We start from the raw sequence: 20,148 nt of genomic DNA, 5'->3' as shown, positions 1-20,148 counted from the left end.
AAGTGACAGTCAATCACACAGCCCTTGAAGCATCGTCTCGGGCTTAATGTGCAGTGAATGCAATGCCTATTGATTTCCTCCGTTGTCCATGACTATAAATACAGATTAATAAACAACATTTTTCCAGCCGCTGGCAACATCCTGTCCATGGGGACAGAACTCAGACTGAATTTCTGAGGGTTGAGAGAGATGATGGAGACAGGGCTTGAGATTTTGATCACTTGCACCATGCACCTATCAGGACTCTGAACACGAGCCCAAAGGGTCTCATCTCGTATTAATGGTGTGTATGGTATCCTATGTCAGTCATAAACCAGACAGAAAGTACAGTAGACTGATGTAGAAGTAGACTTTCTATAAAATGTTTTGCAGTCAGAGTACTAGGTAAAATATATATGCGTATATACAAAATAAAATCCTGGGCAATAAAATTGGGCCAAGCCAAAAATGGCAAAATATGTAGGGCCAGATTTACTAAAAGCTTGCTCCAACGCAAATCCTCTTTTGGCGTTAAAAAAACTACTGTTAGGATTTACTAAAGACACGCAGTGAAAAATTTGCGCTGAAAAAGCATGGACCCAGTTATTTTTGCAGTTGATTTTATTGTATAAGAGTTTCCCTTTCAAATGCAAAATTTATGAGAGGAGAGTATTTAAACGAATCATGCAAGGTGATTTACTAAGGTTTGCGCTAGTCAATTTACTGGTATTTGCACCATTATTTAACGCCCAAAAAAGCATGTCTTAAACCAGAAGCTAATTTGCACAGTTCTTGGTTGATTGCGTTGGTCATTATGGAAATGATCCGGCTGCGTCGGTGTTCTTTAATTTACGTGTCGTCAGTAGATCACGCGCAAAACTTTCCAGTCCCATCTGCACTTTTTGGGAATTGCGCTTTTGAAATCTGGCCCTTAGTGGTCTTAACCATTTAACACAAATCGCTGGTCAGGAAGTTAGCAAGAAGTGCACAAATACTGTTTGCAGATAGCTTTTTATTGGAAGAAGAGTCTGTGTTGTTCCACTCAATGTTAATGGCTTCAAACAGTTCATGAGTTGTTGAAAAATGTCTCCCAGTTCGCTTGAGTTTAGTGTGAGACCAGATATTCTGTAGGGTTCAAATCTGGACTCTGACCAGGCCAAAACATGAGCCTGATGGATTTGTTCTCAAGCTTCTTCTTGGTTGTCTTTGTACTTTGGACAGAAGCATTGTCTTATTGAAAAATAGTATCTGCTCATTCCCCTTTAGATAACTTTTCATATGGGGAAGCAAGCCATTCTGCAATATTCTTATGTACTGCAAAGCATTAAATGATTTTTCACAGTGAAGTAGCTCACCAGTAGCAGCAGCTAAAAAGGCTCCCCACACAATGACACTTCTTCCTCCATGCTTCACTCTGGTAGAGATGCATTTTTATATTTTTCACCAGATTTTCGAAGACACCGCTCTGGAGCATCGTCATGCAACTTGTGGTTCCATCACTTCACACAGAACTTCCCATATTCAGCAGTGTATTTTTATTTTATTTCTTAAACTTTTTTTATGTTTTAAATATATTTGTGTGTGTCTCACTTGTAGCCCAGGTAGCGCTGTTGGGTTTAAATCAGTACTTACATGGTCACACTACTTTAGTAGTAGCCTCTCTGGACATTTTGTTCAAATAGATTTTTTCTGCTTGGGACTTTTGCAGTTTTCAGCTTGAAATTACATTTTCACACTTTGTTTCTCCAAGGATTAGTTTATCATGCACAGGTGAAGCTCATTCGCACAATAAAATTAGATTTGTAATATTAACTCTAAATTTACTCTTAGTAAAATTAATTTGTTTCTGTTCCCTGAATCTGGCCTTAAGGATTTCACTGTTGCAGACCAAACATAAAGACCATCTTAAATGGTAGCATGAAGGATTTTCAAGCTTCTGAACCCACATAATATCCTTCTGTACTCCATCAATGCCAAAAAACAAAACTCTCTCCATTGGAGGGCCCAACTTTCAGGCTGCCTTGAGCTTTTCTCCTTCCACAAGTTTTTCCAACCCTTCTCTCTTTTACCACAATTCACAGAGAAGATTGTTTCGATTCATCAATGCCATCTGCAGCATAGCCGTGCTAATGATACCCAGTAACTGCTGGGGAATGCATCTAAGTGAGAAAAGCTTTTTTTGTACTGTTAGCGCTCCTTCGCTCTGCATTTGGATGAGGTTCATGTTTGTGGCTGAGAGACATGAGGTGGGAGTGTCCTGAGGTTACAGAACTATGGTAAAGGATCATTCATATCTTTTAATGAGACTCAACACATGTCTAGATATACAGATGTCTAGATATAATTTCAACAGCAAATTTGATTTACAGTATTGATGTGTAATAATGACAATATTAATATTTTCCCTAGGCTTAAGGATCTACATTACGCCTCTGGTCATGATTTCTAAATAAAAAAAAATAAATAAAAAAAAGGATTTTCAATATGGTTAATAGACAATTTCAGTCAATTTCAGCCTCTTAGTTTGAAATCAACAAACGCAGGCAGAAATGCAAAACTCAAAATGTTTTTATTTATTTATGTGGAAAACATGGTCTTCAGCATTTACAAATCAGAAACCACATTGGCACTAATGCACATTTAATTGGCTTTCTCTAAATTAAATGTTCATAAGTGCCAGTGTGTGGATATGCTATAGTGAATACTTAATGTAGTAAGAAGGATAAAAATTAAGAACAATTGCAAGTTTTTTGCTTTCAATAAATGTTTATCTGGGATTTAAGCCATCAACCAATCTACAGTATTTGCATATCCAGCATATTTTGCTACAAAATAAAGCAGAAGATTTTTAAATTGGACTGATGTTTTGTTTTTAAAGGCAGAATGCATAGACTTAAATAGGTGCAGGTATTTCCATTTGAGCAGCTATACATTTCTTACATAATAAAGCATGTAGACCCACTTATGCAAGAATTATTCATATATTTTTTCTTTTATTATGACTTTTCTCATGGTCCTTTTTTTTTCTCTTCCTTCTATTTAGTGATGATTAATAATGCAGTGTGTTTTCTCGTTAACTAGCGACTTTAACAGAAGAGGAAAGACTGTCACGTCCGTAATAGAATACAGAGGGAGTTTAGCATCAGCAAACAACTAAATAAAGGGATATTTGCAGCTTTAGTTTTATCCAAATACTTTGGCAATACAATTAATACAATTAATCTTGCTCACAATTGGTGCAATGGTGCACAACCAGAAACAGACTGTGGCATCATCAGGCGCAAGCCCCTCCCACTGCACAGAGGTATTTTAAGACAGGTCAGCATGTCACTGGTCAAGATATCTTGAGTGATATGTTGTGTTGACAGGTATTGCATTAATAAGGAAGTGCAGGGGTGCCTAGAGACACATTGATTGACAATATGCTGCCTCCAAGTCTGGCCAGGTTGACCTCTTGCCCACCTAGGAAAAATCGACCTCTCTGTAGTGTGTATGTGTGGGTTTTGGCTGTCGCCAGAAAGACAGAGGTGAGCTGCCAGGGGCCAGGCTATTTGTCAGCAGTATTCATAGCAACGCTCCCAGCAGACTGTGCATTCGTCTATAATTGTGTTTTAGTTGCAGATTAATATTAAAGGAGGGACCCAAGCCATATCTAGGAACCAGAATATCATTCCTGCTAAAAAATAAAAATAAATGCTGAAACCAGCCTAAAATGGTTTATCCGCCTGGCCAAGCAGGTATTTAACTGGTTTAGCTGGGCAACTAGATGGAAAGTTCCCAAAATCTGAGTGAAACAAACCAACAGACCAGCCTGATTAGGCTAAGATCAGAAAACCAGCTTAGACTTAGATGCTTAAACCATCATAAGCTGGTTTTTCAATTCATGATAAGCCAATCATGAATTTACTTGCTGGGCAACTAACTAAAAAGTGCTAAAACCAATAAAAAAATCTAAAACCAGCCAACAAACCAGTCTGATCAGACTTAAACCAGAAAACCAGCTTAGACTGGTTTAATATGTTTTAATTAGGGCTGTCAATCGATTAAATTTTTTAATCGCGATTAATCGCATATTGTCATGAGTTAACTCGCGATTAATCGCATTTAATCGCACATTTTTTTATTTGTTCTAAATTTACCTTAAATGAATACTTTTCAAGTTTGTAATACTCTAATCAACATGGGCATGGATAAATATAGATGCTTTATGCAAATGTATGTTTATTATTGAAACCATAGTCAATATAGAGCATAAGGATGAGACATGTTTCAAAGGTCACAGATGTTTTTCAAAGAACTTGTTCATGTCTATTAGACACATAGAAAGAACAAAAAAATACCAGGTTACCATTACTTCTCTTTCTTTGCACTGAGCAATTTACTAACACAAACATGTTTAGATTTTTGCATGACAGGGCAGCTCTTCTGAAAATGCTAAATGTACATTTATTATTTATTAGCCTATTACATTGTAGTTTGTCTCTCTCTGTGCCCATTTTGATGAAGCTAAATTCTCAACAAAACTGTTTTCATTGGTATATTTTACTGTTTCTGTTGTCAACCAACGGAATGAATTTGAAATGGTGACTGAAACGCGACCCATTAAGACATAACCAGCTCTCCCTTCCAAGATGTTAAGTTAATCTGCACAAATATTCTGATAATTGAGCCGTCGTCTGGTGAAATCAAATTCACATAGGATAAAGACAATATCTGTGCTCTGATTTCGGCTATACTTGTAAAAATAGAGAAGCAACATAATATCTGTGCTTAACTGAATTAAAGCGCTGCTCCTCCGCGCGAGACGCAGAGAGAGAGAGCGAGAGGTGCGCGCGCGTGCTGAGAGAACAGTACCGTCGGTACCGGTAGATTCTCAGAAACTAAATAAGGTTTGAGCGCTTTGTTGAAGGGAAAAAAATCGCTAAAGGGGTCTGCAATGTCGCTAAGTTGGCAACACTGTGTATCTCCATTTCTCCAACTAGGGGTTGGGCCACGGGTCAAACAGAAAATACGCGCTGCGTTAATCGCACGTTAAAAAAATTAGTGCCGTTAATATGATTTTGCGTTAACGCGTTATTAACGCGCTAATTTTGACAGCCCTAGTTTTAATTTTTGCTTAAACCAGCCTAATATGGTCTTTCAGTATGGCCAAGCATGTATTTAACTGGTTTAAATGGGCAACTAGCTAAAAAAAACAGCTTAGACTGGTTTAAGATGCTTTTTTCAGTAGGGATAGAGAGTTGTGGGCTCTTCTGACTTGGGTCAGTAAGCAACCACCCATACAACTCTTGCTACTGCCTAGTAACCAATCAGAACAACCTAGCAACCACATAGCAAAGGCCTCCAACTATATTTACCTCCAAAACAGTCTTTAAGTTCATGTATTCACTCCTGCACAGCTATTTTTGTCAGCAGACTCCTATTGCATCTCTTCATTATTTTCATAACCTTTGACTTCTTGATAAAAGCTTTATATCTAGTACGGAGGAGGCCAGCGTAGTGCTGCACAGGGTCGTCTGACCACTCCAAACTGTATTACTTCACTTTAGTTGATATGTTTGTTATGTTTGTCTGCCTTTGTGGCACTAATGTGATAGGAAAGGGCAGAAAAATAGTTTTTAGCCTAATGATCCTGTATTCAAACAGAATTATAGCTCGGGTAAGCAGTCTTGATATTTAGAAATGTCTGGAGTGTGTGAAAGTTTAATGATAATGACTCTCTAAATTGTCCAAAGGCAACACGAGGTGGTGTAAAAGGGAAAAATGAACCCTATAAAGCTTCTTTCTAAATAGTCCTTTTATTTGCTCTTTGCGACAGAAATATTTCAGAAATGAACTATCTCAGCAGGGTTGCATGCAAAGAGCCTTCAATAGCTCCATTAAAAATCTCTCAAATGAGTCAGTCCTGAGGGTTTAGCAAGTTGAATCTGAGGGAAGATGAAAATAGGAAAGACTTTAATCAGGGTGGATGCTGTAATGTTAATGAGAGTCTTATTCTTGTACACCTTGAAACACTGTAATCATTGCAAAATATTTTTTCTATTTGTCTTTTAATTGAATTTATTTTTATTTTTAGTAAGTTTTTATATAGTTTTTAGTTATGTTTTTTTTTTTTTACTACACATAGCTTGTAAAAATCAGACATGACCTAAAATCGAAAGACAGTACAACCTATTGATTGGACTGTATGCCGCACAGCCTCAGTTTTCATTCACATCAAGTGAAATATGGCGTCTACCCAGTGACTAAGGTCCATTAAACACATTTGTATGGATGGTTTTCACTTCTGCCAAAGGATGTGATCAAAGGTTAATGCGAAAGAGAAATATCTTTGAGTATCAGTGCAACCTGCTATACAAACCATAGGGTTGTTGTTGTTGTTGTTTTTTAAGAAAGGTTTGACAGCTTCTATATCCTGGAACCTTTTCATTGTTATAATTTCTTAAACTTTCAGTGAGAAGATCTGTAATGTTACTCAAGTTGGTCAAACAGAGTGTAATTTAACCAGATCATAGTTCCATAAGGTGCTTCAGTCAATACAGAGATATTTTATACTAAGAGCATTAGGTTAGGGGTCGGTAAACCTCTCAGTGCACCATTGCCCAGTTTTGTCTTTACTTTCTACTTAAACAGGTAGCTATTATGGTAATGATTGTTCATTTTCTCCATTTATTAAACTGCCTCAGTGCACCAAAAGATTAAGCCTTGAATAATGTGCTGCACTTTACAACTTCATCTTAATATATACAAAAACTTATGCACAAATACCTTGCACAAGTAAATGACTGGCTATTTCAATGTCCTCAATATGCATTAAATGGTTCATTTGGCTTTGTCATGCCATTAGTAACCCAGCAGAGCACAGATTTGTGAAGAGCCCTCTTAGATACAGAACATTTTCGGTCCATAACGAAAGCTTTCAATCAATACCTTGTTACCAAGAAGCATCTGTAGAACTGGACAGACATAAAAAGCAGACATGTGAATTCAGTCATTCATCCATTGACCCACAACTGAAAATGGACCCCTCTTGGCTTCAGGGTTCCCCCGCTTTTTAAACAAACGTTTCTAGTTGTTCCATGTCATTCCAGTCTATTTTTAAAAAGTCATTTTTAGAGAGTGTAATCACAATGAATATTTTCAAACTGAGGAAATATTTTTTAAATCTGTATTAGTTTCCTAATTCCTGATACTTTTCCATGACCGTGCACCTATATCTCAGGGTTCCTCAACAGTCAGTCTGCAAACCCTAGGGGGTCCATGGCATTACTGTAAGGGGTCCGCTAATTTTTGTTTGATCCCAAACAATGTTTTGTCAAAAAAACAAAAGGGGGGTTAAATTAAAGATTATTACGATAATAGACCTTGATTTAACCGATTGTTTTCCCCCACAAACGTTTGAATTTTTACAATAATAATTTTTTAAATAATAATACATTTAATAATAATAATAATTACAAAATTGGAGTTAATCAAATGTGATGCTGCTGCTTATTGGGAAAGGTCCACGAGCCGGGACTTGAACTCGGGTCGCCCGAAGCACAACGGCGCTACATGTCGGAGCACTTGCCCACGAGGCTATCGGCACCGACTAGAATGCAAGTTTTATACAATATGTAACGGGGGTCTCCTAATATACTGGGGTTCCTTGGGCCTAACAAGTTTGAAGACCCCTGCTTTAGCTAAAGTGCACTGTAGGACGAGGACCAGCATTTAGAAAGGATGGGGAAAAAAGGAATTTGCTGTGTAACATGTCTGAGAACAGAATAAGTCACATTAGGGGCTTTGTAAGTGTAAGCAGGTAACAGGAACAGATACAGAGACACAGAGAAAAGGGCACTTGAAGACACTTCAATTAGCAGCATCAGTTCAGGTGTGCAGCCAGCTGTGAAGTCTGAGTCACGAGAGGGAGGGGAAGAAAGAACAAGCAGTGCTGAGATGGTATCTGTTAAAGGGAATGGCAAAGAATGAATGCTGTCTGACATAATGATGTGGAAAATGACAAGCACCATTTCATATCTCCTGTCAAAGCCTGTGGTAATTGACACACAATGCACACAATTCCTCACAGAAGTGACATACCGGCACTCTCCATGTCGGCGTCAGGTGGTGTAAGGTGTGTGATATGACAAAGGAGCCATTTATTTCTGATGCTCATGATATAGTCTGTTGAAAAATCGGTACGCTGCCCTTGTTCCTTCCACACAGGTACACAGAAATCCCTTGTGGCTTCTGAGAACCTTACGATGTTACCGTGCGGAGGAAGATGATTGATGGTGGTTGTAAATCTCAGCACTCTCTCGTCCTCATCAACCGAACATTGTTAGCTTTTTTTCCTCTTCGTTTTCAGATCCGAGGGAAAATCGTGATTCGGTGTGTTGTTCGTTGCACTGTACATGAAATTGCTACCTGTCACTTTCAATGCACATTGATTACGGCTACAGCGTGGGCCGTGGACGGAGGATGATTATTTGTCTTTAAAAGCCATTCAGTGGATGTGGCACTTCTGCGTGGTGCGTGTCACTGTTTCAGAGTTAATTACAGATGAGCAGTAATAGCTGCGAGATGCTCGGTGACTCACGAGCCGGAGTCGCTCCGACACACTCCGCACGCCTTTCTTGTAGGAGGCCTGCACTTTGCCGCCCTCAGCCACTTACGAAGACAAAAATGTCAAACCTCTCGGTTAGCTCGAACCTGAACAAGCTCAAATCTTTTGTCTTTCTGTCTTGCAGAGCCTTCGGTCCACCACCGGCAGAAGGCACTGGTTTCTGATCTCACTTTCCAGACAGGCATGTCGAGCTTGATGGACTTCGGCACTCCAGATTCTTCACTTGACAAGGGTAAGATGACCAAGTATGCATAAGCACAATATTGCGATCATGCCTAGTAGTAATTTTCCACAGGCTGTGAACATGCGGAGCTCGGGTAATTCATCACAATGCTGAATGGCAATAAAACAAAACCATTGTCCTGTGGATTTTCAGCCTCTCCCCAGCTCATGTGTTTGCGAGGAGCAAAGCGTATGCGACTAAAGAAACGCACTTCTACAAATTGCGAGAGAGTCATCTTGTAAGAAAACAAAAAAGCTTTGTCTGATTCGTATAATGTCACCCGCTGTGGGGAGGCGTCATTATGAAGTGTATTGATTAAACTGGAAATTGAACAGAATCTCTAAGTCTTATTCTAGACATCCCATTTTCCACACATAATGACGCCTGTTACTCTCTATTGCCTTTCCTCCGGAGTGCTGTCCTCCTAAATCATAATCTTTATGTCTTTATCAAAGCCAGCATCACAAAGAAGCCAAACTACCCTCTTAGGATGATAGAGGGTCTTCATTTTAACCAGTAGCAGGAATAATTTTCGACTTCACTCGGGCTGATGGCAAACTCTGAATGCTAATATATTGCAAGCACCCGGAGCATGGGTTCGTATGTGCTTTATACTAGTAATATACATACTAATTTGTATTAGTATGTACAGTCTATTCTGTTTTTTTTTATTCTATTATTTTATGGACATTTCTTTTATTCTATTTTATTCTGTTTGTTCTGCTACAGTATGTTCATTTCAGTTTTGTTCATTTCTGTTCTTTTTTTCTATTTTGTTTTGCTGTTCATTTCTGTTTATATTAATAAATAGATAACTGACTGATAACATTGCCTGCTGCTTAGCTGTTTTTATGTATGTTTAATTACAGTATTATGTTTATATTGGCATTAAATCTAGCCATATACAGTACCAACAATGCCATGGTATATATCAAAGTATCATGGTATTTTCTAATGATAGCCATAAGTATAGCCAGTGCTATACCATGGTACTGTCACAGGTTTTTGGTAAGAGCTGTTCCATTCTATCTTATTCTTTCTCTTTCTATTTCTCTTTCTCTTTGGATTTTTTCATGTTTTCTGTTTCTATTCTTTTCCCTTGTGTTGCTCGTTTCACCCTCTGTGAAAAGCATTATTGATGTTGTGCTTGCTGTCAGTACTTCATTACTCCCAGCCGAGCCTTAAATTGTTTTGAAAGATAATGCTCGGTCTGCCAGGCAACTGTATCTATGCAGTTGAGAAATAAAAGGAAGCAGGCAGCCATATTAGAGCTCCTTTAATGTACTAAATTCATTACGTTCAGCCTCGTGTGCTCATACAAGCTCACTTATGTGCAACACAACAACTTGAGAGAAAGACTCAGTGGTTGAGCTTTCCCTGATGGACACACGTACATTTAATCAACACGCAACAAACTTGGGCACATCCTGTGTTATATATTAAGGCAGTCACTCATTCATAACACAAACAGCATATGCTTTATAGTATCACATTGAGTTGTTTGTGTACAAATTGGTAATTCTTTCCCCAGCAGGCACTCTGAACTCAGCACCAGCATTCTGGTCTTTAAGAGAGAGTGATAAAAGGAGAGATGAGTCAGTATTAAGACCCTAAGAGTCCTTGAGTCCTCTTGCCTGGCTGTGTGTGAGACTGCCACTCAGCTGTAGGTTGAAGCCTGTGCACTGTGACAGAGAGTGGGCCCCTATCTGCCGGTGACTCCATTAGCTCTATGAGACAGGGGACACTCATCCAGACCTTTATCTGACAATACGTCCCACAGATCCCTGCATGAAGTCCGCTGCAAGGAATTATGGGATGTGGATGGAAAAAGATCATGGATTGCGGAAACGGTGTGGGGTGTCAGCTTCACAAACAGTGTTTTTAGCTACACGTTATTGCTATTTCTGTGTTGCAAACATCTAATAATAACACAAGTACAGGGATCAAAGTTTATAGTCCGGATATAAACACTGATGTTGCGGCAGCGATCAAAATTATAAGGTGTGATATCACACTGATTGTTGACAAGTCTTTAAGAGATATTTTAACAAAAAGGAATATTCTACCATCCCTTCATTTGTTCCAAATTTTTCCATGAAAGGAGAACTGAAGCAGAATGTCCTGCATGCTCTTTCCTATACAATAAAAGTGAACAGCTCTGTAAATGACTAAAAAGCACCATAAAAGGATCAGAAAAGTATTTAATTGAATTTTATGTGAATTTTCAGCTAATTTTGAATAAAACTTTAGCAATCCTAATCCAGGACATTTCCTGGATTCTTTTTTTATGTAAAAAAAAAAAAGAGCATCATAAAAGGATCAAAAAGTAGTCCATATGGTTTATTTTATTTTATTTTGTCGTTCTTACTGTCAGTTTGATCTATTAGGTTTGTTAATTGTAATAAAGTGAATGCTCCAAAAATGACACACAAAAAGCATAACTTGTTTAGTATAGTATGTTAGCTTATTATTTTTGGTGCCCGACAGATTTAGTCCCCATTCACTTTCACTGAATGACAAAGAGCAGCATTCTTGCTGCTAATCTTCTCTTTTTGTGTTCCGTGTAAATACAAAATTCATACTGGTTTGATCTAGTAAATGATGACAGAACTCAAATTTTTGGGTGAACTGTTCCTTTAACATTAGAGAACAGAGAGCAGTCTATCTGTGTCTTGTTTCCACCATTAGATGGAGCTGCAGGGCCGCTGAAGAGAGACTCACCTGCCCTCTCACCTGATCAGAAAAGCTTTTTGTCTCCTCCCCCTGTCCTATGAATGCGTCTGTTCATACAAGGCTGGGGAAAACCAGTGTCATTACCTTTTTGAACTCTCTGCACCTTTTAGGCCAGGAGGAGTGTGTGTGTGAGTATAGGAAGAGTGTAGAGGGGGTGGGGAACTTCAGAAAACGCCCTAGAGAAACTCCCAGAACTGGTATACAGGCTCACAGAGGAAGGCGGCTCAAACTTGTTTATACTCACTCGGGAACCCCTCCCTAGTAACCTGTCAGGGAGGAGCGCGCGGACTGTGGTTGGAGTGAACAGTGTACCTGTGTGTGTGCGGGAGGTTTAGTTGAGTTTTCTTGCTATGAGAAAAAGCACCGGCGCTGAAAGTGGAGCCTGCCGGAGCCGGCACTGCGGGAGTCATGAGATCTGAAAGAGAGGAGGGCAGACCAGGTGAGTGTTTGCGTGTGTACGAGAGCTCAAGATGGAAACTACAGCAGTTACGCACCACTGAATCATATAACCAGCTGACCAGGCATGTAAATCTGTATGTGTTACGATGCACAGGGGCTTGTCACGTGTGTCAGCAAGTGTTGGGACACATATAGGATATTGGATGACCTGTAACAGTGATTCCCAACCAGGAGGTTCTTTGGAAAGATTTTGCTTTGTTCTAGCTACTGTATAAGACGGAAACTGTGACTTAAAATACTAGGCAAGGCAAGGCAAGTTTATTTATATAGCACATTTCATACACAATGGCAATTCAAAGTGCTTTACATAGAAGAAATTAAAATAATAAAAGAAATAAGAATAATTAAAACAGTTTAGAAAAATAAAATAAAATACAGTACAAATATTATGGCTGGCTGCTAGAAGGTTAAAAGACTTACTCATATTAAATCTCATGATTTAAGTGAACACATTCAGTTCCTTTTTGAAGAAAAATAGTAGGTTATAATAGAAATTTAAAAAGAGAATATTTCCGGTTTTGTGTCATTATGGACTTAGTGATGGGGAACATAATTCAAAAAAGTGACCTATATCCCATACTGCCGATTTAACCTTTTCTACTTTGATAGATGACCACCTTTTGGACTATTTGATGAGTCAAGGACATACAAACAAAGCATGTGGTTGTCTTTAATTTCATGTAATCTTGAGTAATACTATGATTTACCATGTGTGACGTGTAGCTCTTACCCAGCAATCAGCTGCAATTATGTTAGTGACACATATGTTGTTTGTGAGAGCATATGAGATTGCGATCATAAAGTAGCATCATTCTCTCTGTTTATGTGGGAATATATGTGCAACTCATCCCTTAATCAGACCCATAATCTGTCACAATAATCTGCTTTGAATGTATGAAAATGATCAGAGTGATCGTGTGAAATGTTTCCGTGATATGTTGTAAAAACGGCGAAATTAAATGAAAAACATTTCATTATCTGGTTTTTTTATTTATTATTTTTTATTAACTTTTATTTTCAAAGTGGAAACATTTTATGGCCATTTCCCAAGCTTTTTGTAATCTCTGGTTTCAGTCCGTTGTGACATTTTAAAATCTTTACAATCCTCTGTCATTGGTTTACTCACAAAACCATTAAAGCTGATCTGGAATCAGCCGCTGTTTGTACGTCTATAGTGGATAGTAATAATACCCGCGTCTTCTCCACACCCCGCTAAATCAACACTGTGAGACTGATCTTTACACTCCTTATTCAAAGTCTAACAACAGACCCAGCAGGAACTTATGGATCATATTTAGGCACTTGGATAGTTGCCATCGGCAAAACAGGAGGAATGCAAACCATGCATACAGTAGCTTACACAACATTACACTGCATCATAGTGCACATAGTTTGAATTCACGTTCATGAAGATAATTATATAGGTGATTAATGTGTGAGGTGTTATGAAGTCAGGTTTCATCAAAAGCTGCTCAGCTTTTGAATGCTTGTTTTATTATCTGATTCATTGGAATCTAAGTGTTTGATCTTGATGGTATGACAGTGCAGCTTGTGCCTTTGAAAGTCTTTACAGTAGGGTAGTATTGTTTTTGACTGAATGATTGAATTTTGTTATTTCATTCTTCCTTAACCTTGCCTCAGGACACTTCCACCATTGCTCTTTGAGATCAGCTAACATTAGACGAGTACATTGGTGCTGATCTGTTGTTAAGAACTAACATGCTGTCATACACAATTGTTGTGTTTGTGTATGGTTTTTGTATCTATGGTAGGGCTGGACAATACAGCAGAGACATACCTGGTGATATTCAGTATATTTAAGTATTTGCACTGAAATGGACTTTATAGCATGTGTTTATATAACTTTAGGGTTATAAATATATATATATATATATAATTTTTTTTTTTTTAAGAACTCTCTCATGCTCACCAAGCTTGCATATATTTGATCAAAAGGACAGTAAAACAGTAATTTTGTGAAATATTACAATTTAAAATAACTAATTTCAAAATTTAACTTATTCCTGTTTGAAAGCAAAGCTGAATTTTTCAGCAGTTAACACTATAAACGTCTTAACTGTCACTTGATCATTTTAATGCATTCTTTCTGAATAACAAATCTTACAGAACTTGGTAGTGTATTTTTGTAAAACATTTGAATATATAAAAAATAAAAATTTTGCATGCTGATAGTAATAAATGACTCTTTAAAAAATAATAGTTTGAACTGATTCCAAAAAATGAATCAACTTTTACATTTTACATTAAAGCAGAGAAGCTTGATACTCTTGATAATTCTAATTACTTTTTTGGAACCTATTGTAAAACCTAAAAATCATCACAATATTTTGATTTTTATCTTATTTATTTCTGTCAATTGATATTTTAGATATTGCAATTTTTGTTGATGCAGAAATGCATTTCTGTCTGTTTATTTCATCATTTACAAGTGGACACACAGGTGTACCTGCTAGTGTCTGTGTGTGTGCTCATAGTCCAATGGTATTTTGAGACTGTTGTGCCACCGGCGCCAACAGGGCTTGGTATGACCTCTGCGGCTCACTGATCTACTTGGTGCCAGTGGTTACGCTCCAAATAGATGAAGATAATGAGTTTGACCCTCCAAGCCCCTGATGCCAGATGGTTCTGTCAAGCTCTGCCCTTCTCTTTCACCCCAGTGTACAAACTACAAGTTCACACCACAGCTCACGGACACGTTTTATGCAGCCAAAACCCTGTCTGGAGCACCCACGCCGACAGCTACTACAAGATGCTGCATTCCATCACCTCGGCCAAATCCACAGGGATTTTGAAGAGAGACACTTCACGTAAGTGTTTGTGTTACGTAACAGAGCAAATGATACGTCCTAAACAAAATTGTGCAGTCAAAAAAAAAAAAAACTGTCCAACAGGATTTGCTGCTGCCAAGCTAAATGACAGAACAAAGTGGTTTTATTCCAGTATCAGAGGAAAGCATATGCTTGAGTAGGAGGTGAACAAAAACAACAGTAACAGCGTTTTGAATATTTGAAGTTGATCCATTATTGCTTCACAGTGACTGGCAGGCCAAGTTTCCAAACACGAATTGGGCGTCACGGGCATGTAAATGTGTGCGGACACATGTAAATATCTTGACATCAGAAAGTTTCGAATTATCTATTTTTTGCAGCCAAGCTGCAATAAATCGTTTGTTACAAATTTGAAGGGGTACTTCACCACAGACAAAATGGGCTTTTAATAAAACATGGCTGCCTATAGAGTAGAAAGTTGTTGTTGTTTTTTTTATTCAGTGCTATCTGGCTAGAGAAAACAGATAAAAAAAAAAGGGCTGTTGTCTTGTCTTTTGACAAATGGGCAGGAAATCTTTAACACCCATAATGCACTGGGTATGTTGCTGTCCAAAGCCACTCCCACCAGTCTGCTATGAATACGCTTACCAGAGTCAAATACTGCTTTAGTAGGAAATACTTCTTAGCAAACTATTAGTCATAATGGTGTTGACGTGTATTGTACCCAGGTGCAAGAATTCAAGGAGTAAACGTTTAGCAGGAGTGAGTTACTTTTGGTTTCCAGTGAAGGATCCAGAGCGTTGTAGGTAGCGGCTAAAGGCCGTGATGGAAAATCTAAAAAAGCTGTGTGCTTGTAGTCAACATTAGCCTGGGTTTCCCCATGCTGCCTTGCACGCAGTGCGATTTTATTCATGCTTCTAGGCAGCCTGGACACCATGGACCAGATTTTCCCCTCAAAAAGGGAACCAATCACAGAACGGGGAGGGAGCAGCAAGACGATGACGACGTCTATGCGACACACCGAAGCAGTTTGTTTATATCTATGGATCCAACATGGCATCAGACGCGAAGTTACCTTTCGATGCAGACTTAGATAGTGTAGTTGTAGTTTAGAACGCAAGTTTATTTCGTCTTCTTCCTCGACGAATTTCTGTCGCTCTACATACGCCATCTGGTATAATTGAAACGATTGGCTATGAGCTACGTACAGGCGCATTTGATAGACATTCGTAGCGCCCAATAAACGGCTCTGGGCATTCGTAAACCACGCCTCAAATACGAGAAATGAAAATGTGGTTCTGTCAGTTCCACCCAACCCGCCAAAGTAAAATCTGCTGCCATTTTTTTCATAATGCTCTTTAAAGGGTAGACATAGTATGCAACAATTTTCAGTGATAAACCTACTCTAACAATAAGTGTTCTATTAATAACCCTCTGTCAATCCGACTGTCCGTGAGTGGTGATACAAAAATGTGGAAGTATAATCTGTAGAAAGCCCTGGAGCTGTCAAGAGAAAGCCCCTTTTGCTGACAAATAAACATGAATTTCTCGGTCCAGGTAACACGGAGAACAAGTAAAAATGGTTAATTTGCATATTCTACCGACATTGTAACAATGCAAAGTCATGTGCATTTTTTAATTGCAAAATTAGTTTCCTCTTAACAACTAATCGGAGCACTAATCCCAAATCTAATACAAAATATAGAGCAGTAATTGATTAATTTAATTTATTTTATTTAATTTATTTAGTTTATTTGTATAAGGAGGTAATCTAAGTTCTCTTATTGTACATAAAAAATATTGCACTTAAAAATGTACGTACATGCATATAGAGTATATATCCTTTTTCTGTTTATATATATAAATATATGAATCAAAATGTGCATATACTGTATGCACACTTTTGAAAGCTTTTCTGTGTAGGCCAATGTTTACTTATTTAAAAAAAAAAAAATCTTTAATACTTAGATTTTTTTATTATTTTAGCTAGTAGTGAGCTCCAAAGTTGATGAATTACCAGGAGTGTTTTGGGAACATCACGTTGAGTGTTTATGTATGTGCGTGTTTTGGTCAGGCACTTGGTGCCCATCCGTTGGCATGGCCTAATCTGTCCTTAATGAAAGTGTGAATCAATTACCACTATCTCCAGTTGGCATGGGCAGGCTGAACTTACTTGCAATTTAAACGCAGAGCAATTAATTCAGCACAGCTGTTACCCTCAGATATCCCCACACAGAAGACTGTAGAAACACACACACACACAGAAGGTTTTCTCACTTTTTGCCATCATACATGCAAAATTTGATACGATTCTGCACAGATGCCAACAATACATGTGCTTTTAACTTTCACCTCATCTCAAAAGTGTGCTACACACAAGTCAGCTGTATTTTCTTGACAGAAGAAAGTGCTGGCAATCTCTTCACATTGCTTGAGTCATGTAATGCATTTTCATGCATTTATTTTAGCGCTGGCACATGTAGCTTTATCGTAGTATAGCAGCCTACACCTCCTACCATTTTAATACTTCTATCACAGCTCTCGATTTTGAAATGTCATTTGACGTGGGTGCTATTTTTGATATAAGCTCTTGTGTAGGTCTTTAAAGAATGCTGAGGTTGATTTTCTTTGCCTATATGGGGCAGCATATTTGGGTCATGTTGGGGTTTTATGTGGAGTACACAAATATTTCATCCGGATTAATAAAAATGTCTTAGAATTATGCATTTCACTTGATGTATTAGTAACAGTGTCGTTTAGCATTTTTGGCAGTTGTTCCAAGGAACAATCCAAATCCAAATCAAGCTGATATTTACTGTTTCTGACAAGCTTCTCTTCTGAGACAGTGTTTTGCAGTTATGGCTTGGCTCACTGTTTACAATTCCATTTACATTAATTAATTTAGCAGATGTTCTTATTCAAAACATCTTACAAATGAGGAATACTAGGGAGATGGAAACACAAGAAGGGCCACAAAACAAAGTTTGTGTGTGTGTGTGTGTGTGTGTTATATTATATATATACTGTTTTATTTTTGCTTTTTGATAGCTTGATAGAAATTAGACCAATTGTACAAATAATATCCATAATGAATTTACCAATAATAATGTATGTGTAATAATGTAAATAATATCTTGATGTGTTAAGCACTTTTAAAACATGTTTCATTTAAGCATTAATGAATGTTAGGTAAAATGTTGGATAATTCATGCAAAGGAAACAAATATTTAAAATATATGTTTTGTTCGCTTTTAATTCATTTAGTTTGATATTAACACAAATAATGAAATATTTGGTAAAGTTATTCTACCAGTGAATTTAATGAATTTGCTGGCATTTCCTTATGAAATTATCTAACTGGCAACTGAATACTCAGTGTTTGATGAGATGAAAAAAAATTATGATTATTAATGATGAATACATCTTGTGTGAATTCATTATTTATTTATTAGTTGTTCATTTATGTTTCTTGGTTTTTGACTATTGGTGTGTTTATTTTGTTTCTCTGTTTGTTCAAAAATATATATTCCCCTACAAAAATAGATATTAAAAAATGATTTGTATGAGATGGTGAAATACAACTTTGAGCATATGAAAACACAAAGTTTAAAAAATATATATTTTTTACATCATTTTGTTTGTACCATCTTCTACAAATTGTCATGGAACAAAAATATCTGACGATTTCTGCAAGGAAGTCTTGTTGGTTAAGCTAGTCAAGAACCCTGGCCCTCACCCACACAAACATCCAAAATTCAACAGAAGCTGGTCTTTTCAACAGGGCTGTTGTGTAGTATAATGTGAAATGCTAATTTAATTAACCTCTCAAATGTATTTTGTGTTTTCACCAGAGGAGTGATTGACAGGAGATCAGGGAGCCTGTGTGGCTGGATTCACTGCTATCACAGCAGGATAAGAGTCTCACTCTCTACCTCTCTTGACCTCTGCTCTCCTCTCAAGCCACAAACGAGAGCCGTGATTTGTGCTTCTGTAATGTGCTTCTCAGCCTAAGAGGCATTAGCAGCGTGATCCATCAGATGAAGAGTGGCTCTTATCATCAAGGCACCAACCTCTGGTCTCCTTCTGCAGCCCACAGAATCATGTTATGTGCCTGTCAATTATATTCATAATCATCAGAGTCGAACTGCTCGCTAAGAAGCCAGTTATTGGTCCGCTGGGACATAATGTGCCAATAGTTGCCCTGCTTAATGCATGTGCGAGCTATTGAACACCATGCTGTTAAGACCCTGAATCTTTTTCGTTGCACATGAGTGTGTGACTCTCACCACATACATTTTCCAGCCTTGTTTTTCAATATTTAACTATTGAACAAAGGGCCATTCAAAAGAACTCACAGACTGACCTGTAACATCAAAGGCAGATTTCCCACAAGTTTTAAAGCATGTAATATCCTCAGAAAGATTTACACTAACTGTTGCACAAACCTCCCCAAAGACTGCTGCTTCTCATATATGCGTGGGACGCATACTGCCCAGCTTCTGTATTTGCTGTGAACTTGTGCTCCTAAGCACAAAATGTCAAATATATGCGATGAAAAAAAAAAGTATGTGATGAAACATCCCTTTGCATTGATCAAAATATCTCAAAGGAAAAGCAGAAATCAAAGAGAGCCTTAAGAACAAGATTGAATCAGAATAATCCACTTTAATGATATTCTCTTTTGTGTTTTATCAGTTCACCTTCTCTGACTCACACAGGCTCAGAGCGAGAGGTTTTTTGAACTCTCCACAACATGCTGTTCGCTCATGTTAATGATTAAAACCACTGCAGCTCACCACGAGTCCCATGCTGCCGTATGGTCCTAGACTCCCCCCAAAATGGGCTCTCAAATTGTAACCTCAGGGTTTAGAGCTCCTTAGACGGTCATATCAGAGCCAGCATCAACGCTAGTTTGGGAAAGCATTGTGGGAAAATGCCACAGACACTGTGCCCATGTCTGGAGGAAATGTTTTGCATTTTTTATTAATGGATTATTTGGGCTTACCATCACTGTAAATCCTTGGTTGATTCATGTTTAATCCATGGTGGATCGTTTCGTTTTATTCACTATGTTGTTTGCATGCAAAATGCATTGCTTAAAGAATGAGCCTTAAATTTCTGATCCAGCCGTCCCTTGAGAATTGAAAAGCGTGTCAGAGCCCGAAGACACCTGCAACCTCTCCATCATTGACCTTATGTGGTCTGCTCTGGGTTAGAAGTCTGTTGGTGCTATTGGGACCCCAGAACTTCATTAAACTCTAACATGTAAAGATGCACTTTGGTTTTGGAGAACCAACTCAAGGATTGATTTCCCTGCTACAAATAATGCTTAGTTTTTCCTCTTCCTCTGTATTTTC

At 38.0% G+C, this 20,148-nt stretch overlaps 1 protein-coding gene across 4 annotated transcripts in view; it reads left to right on the top strand.

Moving 5' to 3' along the window:
• The window catches only part of LOC307150752 (kazrin-like), a 146,241-nt gene that overhangs the window by 112,633 nt on the left and 13,460 nt on the right, over window positions 1-20,148 (top strand). For 2 of the 4 annotated variants that reach the window (XM_079858233.1, XM_079858234.1), the window contains exon 4: window positions 8,712-8,819. In XM_079858233.1, coding sequence (XP_079714359.1) covers window positions 8,712-8,819 — 108 coding nt within the window. Of the gene's footprint in view, window positions 1-8,711; window positions 8,820-11,586; window positions 11,983-14,680; window positions 14,831-20,148 lie in introns of those variants that run through there. The other 2 variants (XM_079858235.1, XM_079858236.1) reach the window with 2 other exon arrangements.

The sequence above is a fragment of the Squalius cephalus genome (assembly GCF_949319135.1).
Source record: "Squalius cephalus genome assembly, chromosome: 22".
NCBI classification, from domain to species: Eukaryota; Metazoa; Chordata; class Actinopteri; order Cypriniformes; family Leuciscidae; genus Squalius; species Squalius cephalus.
The sequence above is the reverse complement of the archived record's forward strand: the minus strand, read 5'-3'. Positions and strand labels throughout refer to the sequence as shown.